The sequence below is a fragment of the Penicillium canescens genome, assembly GCF_028828765.1.
Source record: "Penicillium canescens strain IBT 15451 chromosome Unknown utg000008l_segment0_segment0, whole genome shotgun sequence".
Lineage (NCBI taxonomy): Eukaryota > Fungi > Ascomycota > Eurotiomycetes > Eurotiales > Aspergillaceae > Penicillium > Penicillium canescens.
The window spans coordinates 1,882,451-1,896,162 of NW_026703970.1; the positions used below are offsets into that span (position 1 = coordinate 1,882,451).

Here is a 13,712-nt window from a genome sequence, read left to right on the forward strand (position 1 = left end):
TGTGGCAAGATGTTTTCTTCGTCAAATGCTGCAAAGGGGCATGCTGAGAGGGTACACGATGGCGCCAAATATCCCTGTCCAATAGCAGACGTGGAGGGCTGTACATGACCGAGAGGATTGACGATGAGACTGTCCGTCTCCCACGAACATGCGTTTGGAGTAGGACTCGTCACTGCCTCGAAACTGGAGCTGGAAGACGCCGGCGGGCTCTGCACCACTAACAATATCCTCAAAATGGGGGACTCGCTAATTGCTCATTACACCAATGCCGAAGCCGATCTAGCTGCTCACCACCCGGTCGCCCTATGAAACGTTTCCCTTCTCCGACACTTTATGGATGCCAACAACTTCGAGGCTGAAACGGATGTCTGGCGTGTGGCACGGTCCGTTGTTTGACGACTATGGAGAATGGGTCTTCCCCCTTTCTGATTAGGCTGCCGGACCCCCACCTCTACGAGGTTGTCAACCGACTCCCTACAAAGTAGGAGGCTAGCTCTAGCCCCGCGACTTCACCACCGAAGGAGGCATATAACAGAAGCGCTTGCTCTCCTTCGGTTGCGTCGTCGGGTGTGTTTGGGAAATCCCCTGGGTTGCGGTCTGGCGTGCCGGCCATATTCTGGCAGGCGACAAACAGTTCGCATACTTCCAGGCCGCCACCACTTCGGGACAAGGCGATTGGCATTTCGGCTCCGTTGTCGCATCCGCTGATATGCTGCACGACGCGCATGCATGCTCATGTCTTCGAGAGAAGCTGAACGCCGAGGCAGACATCAAGGCGCTCACAACTTGCACAAGACCGGACCAGGACGTGAATAACCTCAAAGCATCAAAAAGCCAAAAGAAAAGATACCTAGGCCTCTTGGTGTCATTGGTGGACGAGCCATACAATCGCCTGCTGAAATGCTATGCATACCGGGTCTAGAATAATGCTTTCACAATTAAATAACGTGCTATACATCAATCACTACAATATAAATAAAGTATTGATGACCTTCCATGGCCTGAATGACAGTAGGTACTCATTTCAGCCGCATAATGGATAACCTTGAACAGACGTTTTCATCAGACGTTTCCTCGGGTGTATACCGTTGGGTCAAAGGGGCGAGACTTCTCACTTTTGTTCGTTGGTTTGATAATATAGGTAGTTCTTTACCCTGATTGACAGGCCGGTTGGTCTTTGTTGCGCCTATCTTCATTCTCGTTCTTCATTTCCTTTCTTGTCCTCTTCTTCATCCTTCTCCTTCGCTCATCCTACTTCTTCGCACTCCTCGTCTTCTCCTCCTTCACTTTCCGTTTTTTGGTCTGGCCCCCAGGTACCTCCGTCGACTCCACAACAGTGGCCTCGCTAACTTTATGATGTTGGTCAGAGTAATAGCCAGAAACAGCAATATGGCGAAGTACATAAGCAACCTTCTCAACACCAACCGTAGAAACGGACCCCAAATCACCCTCACTCAACCTCACCCTCAATCTCTGCACCTCTTCCCACAAACCCCGAAACTCCTTCAAGTTATACTTGACATCCAACTCCCCATTCGCCTTAACCCCCCTCACCTTCACCTGCCCCTCCTCAGGAATAGGATATACCACAAAAACAAGCCACAAATACGTATCGTCACTATAAAATGGAACCTGGCGCATGGGGTCACCAACAACAGTAGCAATCGACAAAATGAGCGATGCGGTCGCGGGACCAACACCACGCAGTGAGGTCGTCAATGTGTCCAGGCTGAGTTTTGGGAATGACTCTTCGGGTTTCTTTATTGGATCCGAGACTGGTATAGAAGTAAAAGCTTCGGATGTTGCTTTTGTTATTGTGCTTGGTTGGTTGGCTTTTATCATCCCTATTAGCATTGGGCGGGAACGGCCGTGGGAGCTGATATATGACATTAGTTTAGTTTTAATTGGGCTGATAATGTGAAGAGATGATATGGTATGGTCTGGGTGTAGTAGTCGAATACTCACGTCTTCCACGCCATGATATCAACCAATTCATCTTTAGTAAGATGTGCCTCGTCACCCTTACGCTCGACAAGATTCTTTGGCAGAGTTTCATATCTCCAGCGATCGAGTTTGAGGAATGTATCCAGGTCATCTTGGATATGCTTCTCCTCAGCGGGAGTGAGGTCTGTCTGTGTTGGTGTTGTGTCCTGCGCGTCTGTTGAAGTCTCGGCTGACTTGCGCTTTGGCTTTGACTTTGGCTTTGACTGTAGCTTCTGAATCAATTTGTTTCGATGCACTTGCTCCACAGTTCTCGGGTAGCAGGCTAGTAGACGGTTGAAGGTTGACAGGGTAATGTGGCTCGGGTGGAAGGCGAGGGCGCCTTGAGAGCTATCTTCGCCCCCTAGCGGAGTAGAGGCTTCACAATCTGGCTTGGGGCCAGTCATACCTGCTTCAGTCGCCATGGGACTGTAGTAGAATAGAATGTCGATGGTCTTTACGTTCCTACGCGGTAAGACGTGGGACGCTATTAGAGAAGAGGTGACAAAATAAAGGCTTATCGATAGTGCCTGTGGGTCCATCACCACTACGCCCCACAAGGCACGTCCTCTTTTAGGTGATCTTGCTTCGAGTTAGATAGCCAATGAAGGCTGAGTTTAAATAAAATTGATATTTACCAGTATATCAATCTAGGGGTTTACCGACGTAGTAACATATGGCGTTAAGTTATTAACGTCAAGGAAGCAATAAGTCCTTTCACACCCTAACCTTCACATGATCTACATATTTAACCCGCCATGTTTAAATAACTCCAACCTAAGGAACTTCGAAATGGGAAAAAAAGAGGTGAAAAAGAGGTGAGAAAGGAGGGGCCAATTAGGGCAAAAACAATGCATGAAACGATATACTCGGTTTAAGGCTTCCTTGTAGTCTGTGCAACACTACTGTATTCACATTTATTAACCTTGTTGTATAGAAGAAGGCTGATCTCTGTATTGTGATACACGCACCTTAAGTCATACAGTTTGGTCACGGTCACGAAATAGGCTGATCAGCATAGCAAGAGCTAAGGTTTGATTTCTAAGAAGTAATGGCCCGATCGACAAACATGAAAATTCCTTGGTACAAGCAGACTTTGGCAGTGACATCCTCTTGGGCTTTTCTTGGCAAAATTATGCTAGTGTGGGACTTCATTGGACTCCCATATAGTCCCGTTAGAGTGGTGAGAAATGGGAGTAAAATTCGAGAAATTCTTGCGAGAAATTGCAAGGCCTAGGTCTACCGATGTGTATAAAGAAACGTACATGTAACGGTAGACACTTAATCGAGCAGCTACTACCCTGCTTGTTTCCAGGCACAACAGAAGGATGAGGTACTTTTTGATAAGCTGCTCTCTCTGTAGATAGCCCGCGATGGACCCCATTCTCGAGCCGACGCCATAAACAAAACCAGTTGACCGCGTAAGTTGCAGTAACCCATTCCTGGCTTATTAGGGAAGTTTTTAGTAGGAATATAGGACATATAACTTATTTGATGTGTTAGCTGCCCATCCCAAAACACCACCTTAAATTCGAAATTCAATTCTATATATCGACAAACAACCTTACTAACACTTAGCGTTTAGACCTAGTATCTGAATATAGCAAGACCAGGTAGTTAGGAGAGTTTTATAACTATAATTGACAATATTATAATAAATTAAGATGGATTTTTGCCTTTTCACCTTGATATATGGTGTCTTTAGAGTTAGATCTCCTTTTAGACTACGAGCGTGGAACTTGAAAATTGTAATCTATCTATTAAAGTGGTGTTCTGGGTGGCCAGCTCGCATATCAAATACGTTATGTGGACAACCGGTAAGTTATCTAGCCTAGAAATTCAAATGGCAAATTACCCTCCTATTGATGGCAAGGTTTAGCACTAGCGCCTATACCTGAAAGCCTTCCCTGAAGCTTTTATTTGTGGAAGCCTAGGGTAACGGTAACTTCTATCATTCTGAAGGAATTTGGACCCCCACATTACTTGATCACCCCTAACTTGCACACCCTCCCTCCCCATACAAATTTGTACTAGCGTACAAAATATAATGTACTTTTGCCTGCGTACCCTGCGTCGTCTCGAGTCTCGAGTTCTCATTAATGTGATACAGCTGCTGAATCAATGGTATAAGAATCAATATAAGGAAGTTGATCTTCCTCGCATTTCTTGTTTTCTACTTTTCAGATCCAGAGCTATCCTCACCTGATCTAATGAAGGGATGCTTTCCAAAAATGCATGGCACATTGCCTACCCTCTGCCTGGCCCTAGGGTTGGTGACTCCGACTCAAGGACTCCTCATTCGTCATGACAACTCCTTCCAGCCCGACCATATTCTCCGAGTGACTGCTCAAAATTATAGCCAAGCATGCATGGAACGATACTCAGTTCTGGTGAATGGGTCCTCTCCCGGCCCAGAGTTGCGTCTCCAGGAAGATAAAGTGAGCTGGATTCGTGTTTACAACGACATGGAGGATTCGAATGTCACAATGGTACTTGACAGGCCTTCCCTCTCTAGGCCGTACAATGATGCTCACAATGATAACAGCATTGGCATGGTCTTTCTGCTTTTACCGCACCCTTCTCCGATGGTACTCCCATGGCTAGCCAATGGCCTATCGCCCCTGGCCACTTCTTTGACTATGAAGTACGCCCTGAGGTCGGTTATGCTGGCACGTACTTCTACCATTCACACGTTGGCTTCCAGGCCGTCACTGCCGGAGGCGCACTTATTGTGGAATCGGCCCAACCCTCGCCATACAAGTACGATGAAGAGCGCATTGTTGTTCTGTCGGATTTCTTCGCGAAAACGGATGAGGAGATCGAGAACGGCCTCACCTCGACGAACTTCACATGGAGTGGAGAGACCGCCGCCGTCTTGGTGAACGGCCAAGGCCGACTGGCTACCAATGCTACTGGGTCATGCAAGCTGGCTGCTATTAGCGTTGAACCCGGGAAGACTTATCGTCTGCGATTCATTGGGGAAACGGCTCTGTCTTTTGTCTCGTTGGCCATCGAGAGCCACGACCTATTCGAGATTATCGAAGCGGATGGTCATTACACCAAGCCAGTGAAGACGAGTTACTTGCAGATTTCCAGCGGCCAACGGTATAGTGTGCTTTTGAAGGCCAAGACCGAGGCCGAGCTGCGAAAGGCGAAGTCCCGACAATTCTACTTCCAGCTCACCACTCTGGGCCGGCCAACTGTCCTGACAAGTTTTGCGGTTTTGGAATACCCGTCTCGCATCACGACTGATTTGATGGCCGTCCCTGTCGCTCCTCCTCTCCCTGTGGCGAATATCACTTATGGCTGGATGGACTACACCTTGGAGCCGTACTACACGGACCTCAACTTCCCAACTTCCACAGAAGTAACCCGGCGTATTATCATCAACGTTCACCAGAATGTTAGTACTCATATCGTCTGGCTCCAGAGCGGGTACGACTGGATGGATTCATTCCCCAAGTCGCCATACCTGGTCGATGTGTACACGGGTAAACTTGACCTCAACGCCTCGTACAAGCGGGCGATTGCCAGCGGCTACGGATTTGACAATGAAGCCCGCCTCTTCCCCGCCAAGATGAATGAAGTCCTCGAGATCGTCTGGCAGAACCAAGGTGCTGTTAATACCGGCGGTATTGAGAACCACCCATTCCATGGACACGGGAGACATTTCTATGACATTGGCGGCGGCGATGGGTTGTACAACTCAACGGAGAATGAGAAGCGCTTGAATGGAACTCATCCGGTGATTCGGGACACGACCGTGTTATATGCGTACAGAACCGAAACGAAGGCTCTCACGCCTTCAGGCTGGAGGGCTTGGCGTATTCGGGTTACGAATGCTGGCGTGTGGATGATGCATTGCCACATTCTTCAACATATGATAATGGGAATGCAGACGGTATTTGCTTTTGGTGACCAGGCAGCTATCAGAGCGCAGTCAGACCCTGTTGATGAGGGCTATCTGACGTATGGTGGCTCGGCGTACGGGAATGCCACCTATCACCCACTTGTACAGCACTTCTTTGATGTGCATGAGCAACCAGTTTTGATCAGACTGTAATTAGGACCGTGCAGCTGCAGGCTTCGTAACAAGCGTGTTGAAGGGGAGAGTCCTTTGCGTAGTCCTATAGTGTGAACGCTGTGATGGTCCCGAGAAAGCTAGCATAAGAAACTCGATAAATAGTGTAGGAGATGTCTGAAGACAAGAATCAGCTATCCATAACGTGGGTAGGTGGTTCTATCACATCTACGCTCGTACGCGGTAAAAGGTACGCTCTAAGGCTCCACGTCAGACATGGGATATATTTATTTGCACTAGGTGATTGTGCTTCAAGATAGATAGCCAATGAAGCACTGACAATGAGTTATCCATATGCTATAGTATATAGCTTAAAGAAAAACATAGGTCGCTAGTAGAATATGCTACTAAATATTACATAGAAGTGTATACGGGGTGGCGACCCAGTATTTGTATACCACCACTGAGCATCGCTTCGGTTTTTTTTGAGGACTCCGACTCTCCAACCTCCAGCACCAGGGAAGGCGTGCCCACAATTGCACGCCGATTGTCGTATGGGCCAAACCACCAATCAGTTTCCTTACTGCACGCCCTTCCTTCGGTGCGAGTTGAGTTTCTAGCAACAAAGTCTCCAGTCTTGGGTTGCAACCCCATGAATTCGAGCTGCGTGGTAATAGTGGAGCTAAAAAGTGCTGCCATGGTTTCATGTTGCGTGCCAACCATCACTTTGTATAACACTTGACGTTGGTGATGCGCAGCAAACGCTCGCACGCCGCGAAAGAGAGCGGGTTCTTTCTCTAGACGCTCGAAGACAGACCTGGAGATTGCTTTCACGTGGAGGTAATTGGCTTGTTGCCCTGTTGATTCGAGTTCTCCTTCGAACTTTTCGATATCTTCGCCAAGCTGGTCGACAGTTGAGGGAGACTCGAAATGCGCGCTGCACGCGGCACGTCAAAATCATAGATGGGACTCCTATGGCTAGGAGCACGGGAGGAATTTGAGAGGCTATTGGTGGAGATTTGGGAGAAGGCTGAGTGGCCCGAACTTGACGTGCCTGGCGTCGAGGCACCCGATGCGGAGGAACCACAGTCTGAGTCTGGATATGCTGAGAAGTGTGTAGATCTGCGGCTACTCACTTTTATAAGCGTACCTGCTCTTTTTTTTTTTTTTTTTTTTTTTTTTTTTTTTTTTTTTTTACTAAGGCCTAATTAAGTATTGTATATTGCCTACATTATCTTTAATATACCTCAATTAGCTCGTGCAATCATAAGCAATAAGTCCTTTTATACACCTATCTTTATATAGTTTGCATGATTAACCCGAGGCCCTCGAAAATGGGCAAAAAAGAGGTGAAAAAAGAGACGCTAAAGTAAGCCTCGTGGGGGAGTCATACATTAAGCAGATTAGAGAATGAAAATGTTTGTATAAAAAAGAAACCTCTATATATACATTACTGAAAACCAGTTTCCTCCTATAATCACAGCCAATGCTAACAAAACAGAGTATACCCGATGTTTTAACCACCAAGAAGCATAAAGCCCATAGCACCGACCCACCCAAAGACAAAGATGAGAGTCAAGATACTAGCACCAGCCTTATCACCGGTACTTATAGGAGCAAAGCTATGACTCGACGAGTCATCACCACCCTCACCCGCATTCGGGTTACTGGTACTGTTACCACCGGTATCAGCCGTCACGGGGCCAGTATCGCCACCATTGTCGAAGTTGATCATGTTGGCCAGGAAGATGTTCGAGGCACTGATTTCCTCCTCCATTCCCTGCCAGCCATCCCATTCAGATTTATACCAGCGCACACCGCATGTGTTGTTGCCTTTTCCGGAACAGGACTTTGCGGCGGCTCGGGCGGAGCTTTGTAGTTTGGGCTTGATAGTGTCGTAGGTTGATGGGACGAGGAGTGCGGTGAAGGCTAGCCATGATGATACGAGACCCTTGAAGAGGATTTCGTTGTTGTTGCATTTCTCTATTGGCTCACAGGTTACATCCTGTAGGACATTGTCGGTGATGAAGAAAGTCTTGGACATTTTGGTGAGTAGACCGTTTACTCGTGTCAACCAGATGTCGTCGCCGTTGGTCTGTTGGTCAATTGTTAGAGATTGTTGGGTGGGTTCGCGATATGTGCATCATTAGGTGCAGTGATAAGATGCAACTTACGAAGTTGTACATGTAGGCAGCGCCCATCAGATAAGTGCCATAGTTATATGTCCACTGGTAATTACCACTGGTCTTGCAATCATTGGACATCTCAGTCGAGTCGGCAACATACCACGTCTTGTTGTCGAGCAAGACTGAATCCTCGGTCCATTCCCAGATCTTCTCCGCCCAATCGGTGTATTGTTGGTCATTGGTGTAACGAGCAAGACGAGCAGATAATTGGAACAGACCACCGTTAGATACGGTGTTTTTCATCGTGTATCCAGATTGGTAGGGGAAGATCTGCCACCGAAGTCCGCCACCACAGGTCGTGGTGTCCCATCGCTTAACCTGGCTGTTGAAGGTACCCTGGGCCAGAGAAAGCCACGAGAACCCATCTGTGACGTCAGGGAACTTCAATTCCGCTGCCATCATTGCTGCAAGTCCCCAAAACGACTGGTCATCGTTTCCCTGTAGATTTAAAATTAGGATGGTTATAGATGGGGTGGCGCGGAGGGCGCGAAGGGGTGGTTCTCACCAGGTAGCTACTGTAGTTGCTGGGCATGTAGTCTCCTTCATCACCACTCTGGTGCTGCATTCCGATACTCAGCTCCTCGTTGTAGGTTGTGTCGCCGGTCCAATGCCAGTACTGGAGCAACGCCATGAAAAGTGCAGATCCCTCCCACCATTTATCGGGGAAAGCACCAGGGATCTGTCCAGTCTCATTTCCGTAATAGTATTTCATGGCCGCGTAGACGGTCGTACTTGCGGCATCTTGGAGAGAGTCTATTCGAAGTTAGTCACATCTCGTCTTCGAAAACAAGACGAGGTTCACTGCGCCATACTTTGATCATTGACGTCTAAATCAATGGCCCGCGCTAAACATGAGAAGATCAATAATGTGATAAGGCCATTAAGGATGGGCCATGTGCCAGATAATTGCATATCGTATCAGATCAATCATGAATAGGATCGGAATGGGTGCGGAAGGGGGTTCGGGGGGAAGAATGGAATCTCGCATAACAGAGAAAGTCGGGGATGCGACAATGATGTATGAGCAAATGAAATTAAAAATAGTTTCAAGGCCTCCACTTTTCTCAAGGCAATTGCAAGCTTTCGGCCTCTGATTAGCAAGTGTGTGCCGATCAGCCTAGTGTAGATCTATCATCGCCATAATTAAGGCCGAGGATGAGCCGTATATAAGGGTTGGCTTGGTATGCAACTCCTAGTCTTGCGTTCAGTGGAAATTACGTTGTCCACCAGCCAAGAGTCAACTGTGTGCAGACGAATAGTATGAGGGCTTTTTTGTTTGCGGATCTTTGGGTAGGGTTGGAGAATACCCACCGTCAGCCAGATTCAACGTATGCCAAGCCGACAACGCGTGTAAGCGCGAGACAAGCAATATGAGGTTCCGGGAGACTCATGTTTCACATTTGATACTCCCCAATTTTCCCCAGTCGCGTGTCCATAATTTGCGAACTTACGCTGTAATCCTTCTCCTAACTACTTCTATTATACATGTACTTCATACTCTCAATCACTTAAAACTCCGTGTGCAAATTGACCGGTCCCGGATCCCAGTGGGGCTAATCCAGGGGTCTCTGACGTCAGAAGCGGGAGAGCCAGTTCTGTCGATCAGGCAGTGCTGGCCCACAGGGGTTTGACCTCAGGGTCCATGTTGTAGGATATTCATTAGGATGATGTGCCTGTTTAAGTTAATTCATCGGAGGTTGAGATTGATAGAGGACATGATATATTGTGCGGCTGAAAAAAGCGGCTTAACCAAAGCTAAAATGCTTGGTTGAAGCACGGACGGACGGCACGTGACTATGGGTAGAGGAGCCTTCTTACATCTAATCAACACTTATGTTGATTAGACCATACGGAGTATAATGCCCCAGATCTCTTTGCCGTCACCTACAATAGCGCAGATCAACCAGATAATCCCATATCTAAACCAGAAATTTAACATGTAGACTATCTCAAGAGTCAGAGCAAGTAAGGAATGAACTTTGATGAAAATTCCCAGCATCTCAATCATCTATGAGCGATAAACAACGAAAAGAAAAATACCCAAATATAAAAAATAGAAGAGAGCTGCGAAGAAAGAACATCACCTTGCCCAGTCATTCTCTTCTCCACCAACCGATATCGATCGTGTCCATAAGTATTATTCAAATGAACATTTCCAGAAATCGACCCATCCTCCAATCGGACCCAAGTTCTCAAATCATCCCCAAGCAACTGCCGATCTAACAAGATCTGCCTGCCCCCACGAGCCCAATCTCCATACCCTCCATACCCCGTATGTCGACCGTAGCACATGTTAATGCCATTCCCTGTAACGTTGAGGCCGGAGAGCGTACCGTTCCATTTGAAACACCTACACAGACGAGCGATTAGTTAGTATTCAGGCATTCGTACATTGAGCGGGATAACACGCTCAATATAACGTTAACCGGGATGGCCATAACCTACCAGTCGTTGTCATGATCATGGCCACTAAATGTCGCTACAAGTCCCGTGGTGTTCAACAACGCTTGAATAAACGGACTATCCTGGGAATCGTAGTTGATGTTATCGTTGCCGTAGCCTTGCTGCTGGACTCGTTCGCCGTTGATTCCTGGTTCCTTGCTTGGGCTGACACCAGCCAATTGGAATGCGCGCATCGGATAGACTGGGATATGGACGAAGGCTATAGATGGGATTGGGCCACCATACGTGGATGTTAGGTTGGCTTTAGCGTTTTTGAACCAGTGCAGAACCTGGATTTGTTAGTCTGTATTCCCCAGATTGGAAAAGGATTGTAATGCCAGGTGAGGCATGCTGATTCATCCTGGATAGTATGTTAACTTACCGAATCATCGACCCAGTTCTGTCTTGGAACTGATGTCCCGTTATAGTTTTTATCAATGGGGTAGTGACCACCCTGACTATCAAAAAACCACAAGATGAACTCTGGCGTTGCATCGTTCGAGGCACCGTGTGCAAATACAGGTAGGTAATAGTTCGTAATCCCAGCAGTAGAGTTCGACACCCGCTTTTGCGTTAAAGAATTTGGATATATTTTTTCTCGGAGAAAAATATCCTCGGGATCAAGATTGATTTCACTGTCATGATTTCCATATGTCGATGCCCATGGTAAGTCGTTGTCAATTATTGGGGCAACAATCCTGTCAACGTATATGCTGGAAGAGTTTGCATTTTGTATCGCTTCCCCAGATATTAGGTCTCCATTCAACACGACGAGCTGTGCATCTTCTGATGAGAGAACGGTTTCAATGACTTTTCTGGATTTGTTGTCGGATCCGTCATCTCCCGTGTTGTTAATACGGAATCGGCATAAGTGGTTGAGACTTTCTATGTACCTTCTGCAAAATGCAAGTCACTGAAGACTGAGATTTGAAATGTACCATCCTCTGTAAATCGCAGGGTCCGATTGACATCTCTTCGGTGTGGTATTAATGACTTGCGAGTTTGCATTGCGCTATATAAGCAGTGGGTGAAAATTTGGCAAGACAAGAAGAGGAGGTCCTGCTTCTATAATGAAGGACGGCCAAGTACCTCTCCACAGCCAAGCAGTTCGAGATCTAGCACTATTTATGCCTTGCCAAAGAACGTCTAATGTAACCTTACAGAAACGGCGGTGCCAAGGCGGCAACAAGAGCGAAAGCTCGGCATCCGGCATGATCCATGGTTGGGATGCCGAAGGTGCAGTTGATACAAAGCTCTACGGATCATGTATTTCTACAGAAAGCCCGAAGTTCGGGTCACCCGGTTGCGGATTTGTGAATATTAAGAGCCATGCACAAAGCATCTAAGCTACACTCTCCTACCAGCAATTCCAAGCTCTGTTACTGACGCCTTGGATGCCAAGAGCCTTGGCCGTCGCTAGCTGTTCTATTGTATGTGTAGAGCCATGCAATCTGCTTATTGTACGTCATGGCCAAGATGGGTTGTGAGCGAAGTGGGTCTCATTTAGCTTTAAGACTAGACATTGGCGTCCAATTGAATTGCCACAGAAGCCCCACCTGTAAGCAGGAGCATATCCTCGGGCCCTGGACACCCTTAAGTCCGTCCTTGGTTCTCCTTTTCACAACTACTATAATCAATATCGTATATTTTGTCTCTAGTACCCCGAAACACCACCTACAGAAACCGTGAGATATAAATGTCTGTCGCCGACCAATTGGCTTTTTGAGTCTCAACGAGCCTAACTTTTCGATTGACTTTACGCAGAGGACGGGTCTGGCTCGTATCAAGCAAAGTCAATGTATAAAACAACAATGTTGAATGGCTGCTCAAAATATGATGGCTTACACTTGCTTGGCCCAAACATGAGCAAATGAATTGGCAGCATCATCACTTCTGGCCGTTTTATGTCGCTACCAACAGACAGCAGAAGACAGTCCACCAATCTCCAGCATCGATTCCATGAGGAGGCTTTCAATTTCAGGAACAGATTGACCATGCTATCAACACGCGCCGTATATAGCTCGCAAACAACCAGGACAATGTCCAAAAACAGTCTGGATGCAATACTGGCTGGGCATACACCTGCAAAAGGCTTAGAGCGAACTGTCGAACTCTTATCTGTAGTTGTTATGAATAGACCGAGCCATCGAAGTTGCGAAAGAGTATCCGTCCTTTACTGTAAGGCAGCACTGTGATTTCCTCGTGTGCCAACTACCCTTCTGCTCAAAGCATTGCTGAAATTTTGCGCACAGTGCATGGCTCTGTGAGGCAGCTGATTTATCATCTTATTTTTAGGCGCCCTGGTATGTGATTACTCCATCTCCAGGAGAACTCTGGTGGGGTCCGAAGTCGTGGGCAGCTATAAGTACTGATACTGTTTATTGAGGACATTTTATGAAAAAGGTCGGAACTTAGCGCTTCAAGCTTTTTGCTATAGCACAATGGAGATTTTTAATGTGACCATTTGTAGCTTGTCTGATATTGCAGAAGTTTTGAAAGATGATAGGATTGAAGGATTGAAGATGGAGGAGGGATGGACCAAAAATAGATCATTTCTCCCTCCCGGACTGTTCCCCACAGCAGCCAGAGCCTCACAAAATAAGCTTTGCTTGTACTGTAGTATAAACCTGCACTCCCACAAGGTTGCCAAGTGAAATGTAAATCCATTCTTTGCACTGAAGTAACGGCCTCAAACTTTATAGCGTACTAGATCCATTATATTAGTTAGATAGATCTATCTCAACGGCCATGGGAAAACCAACAAGAGGCCATTACAGCCGAGTGCAGCTGCTTACGCCCCGAGGCATCCATGGACAATACATGCAGCCTCGCCAATCAATGAACCCCGGCGACCTTGGGATGCTCTTTTATTGTCCATAATAAATCTCAGGGCAAAAGATCTGCAGTGGCTGCAGACGGCAAGTGCCCGACTCGAGGGCGGATTTTACAGCTGAGTTCCCCATTCTGCGCCCCCCTGATCCCATACCTTTCACAGACAGCAATATTTGTGTTAAGATATTGCCTAAACGTGTTTAATATTAAATAATTTCAACGGACACTTGATAAAAGAAGGTCTGGATATA

General features: G+C 47.0%; 7 protein-coding genes across 7 annotated transcripts; 2 read left to right on the forward strand and 5 right to left on the reverse strand.

The window, feature by feature from the left end:
- Positions 1–123: 123 nt before the first annotated feature.
- On the forward strand, positions 124–309 carry N7446_011565 (uncharacterized protein; the record flags this gene model as incomplete). Its single annotated transcript, XM_058520307.1, has 1 exon — positions 124–309. The coding sequence occupies one exon, from the start codon at positions 124–126 to the stop codon at positions 307–309; it is 186 nt and encodes a 61-aa protein (XP_058367831.1).
- Positions 310–451: 142 nt separating this feature from the next.
- On the reverse strand, positions 452–727 carry N7446_011566 (uncharacterized protein; the record flags this gene model as incomplete). Its single annotated transcript, XM_058520308.1, has 1 exon — positions 452–727. The coding sequence occupies one exon, from the start codon at positions 725–727 to the stop codon at positions 452–454; it is 276 nt and encodes a 91-aa protein (XP_058367832.1).
- Positions 728–1,251: 524 nt separating this feature from the next.
- Positions 1,252–2,405, reverse strand: N7446_011567 (uncharacterized protein; the record flags this gene model as incomplete). Its single annotated transcript, XM_058520309.1, has 2 exons — positions 1,252–1,876; positions 1,966–2,405. 2 exons carry the CDS (start codon positions 2,403–2,405, stop codon positions 1,252–1,254), a joined length of 1,065 nt encoding a protein of 354 aa, XP_058367833.1.
- A 1,785-nt stretch (positions 2,406–4,190) lies between these two features.
- On the forward strand, positions 4,191–6,043 carry N7446_011568 (uncharacterized protein; the record flags this gene model as incomplete). Its single annotated transcript, XM_058520310.1, has 2 exons — positions 4,191–4,469; positions 4,526–6,043. 2 exons carry the CDS (start codon positions 4,191–4,193, stop codon positions 6,041–6,043), a joined length of 1,797 nt encoding a protein of 598 aa, XP_058367834.1.
- Positions 6,044–6,415: 372 nt separating this feature from the next.
- N7446_011569 (uncharacterized protein) lies at positions 6,416–6,700 on the reverse strand (the record flags this gene model as incomplete). The annotated part of the gene is made up of 1 exon (XM_058520311.1): positions 6,416–6,700. One exon carries the CDS (start codon positions 6,698–6,700, stop codon positions 6,416–6,418), a length of 285 nt encoding a protein of 94 aa, XP_058367835.1.
- Positions 6,701–7,517: 817 nt separating this feature from the next.
- Positions 7,518–9,099, reverse strand: N7446_011570 (glycoside hydrolase family 76 protein; the record flags this gene model as incomplete). Its single annotated transcript, XM_058520312.1, has 4 exons — positions 7,518–8,096; positions 8,176–8,625; positions 8,693–8,940; positions 9,000–9,099. 4 exons carry the CDS (start codon positions 9,097–9,099, stop codon positions 7,518–7,520), a joined length of 1,377 nt encoding a protein of 458 aa, XP_058367836.1.
- A 1,092-nt stretch (positions 9,100–10,191) lies between these two features.
- On the reverse strand, positions 10,192–11,694 carry N7446_011571 (metallophosphoesterase family protein; the record flags this gene model as incomplete). The annotated part of the gene is made up of 4 exons (XM_058520313.1): positions 10,192–10,537; positions 10,633–10,919; positions 11,012–11,469; positions 11,523–11,694. Coding segments are annotated over 4 exons (1,263 nt in total), but the record flags the coding sequence as incomplete, so codon positions are not given.
- Between the last annotated feature and the right edge of the window lie 2,018 nt (positions 11,695–13,712).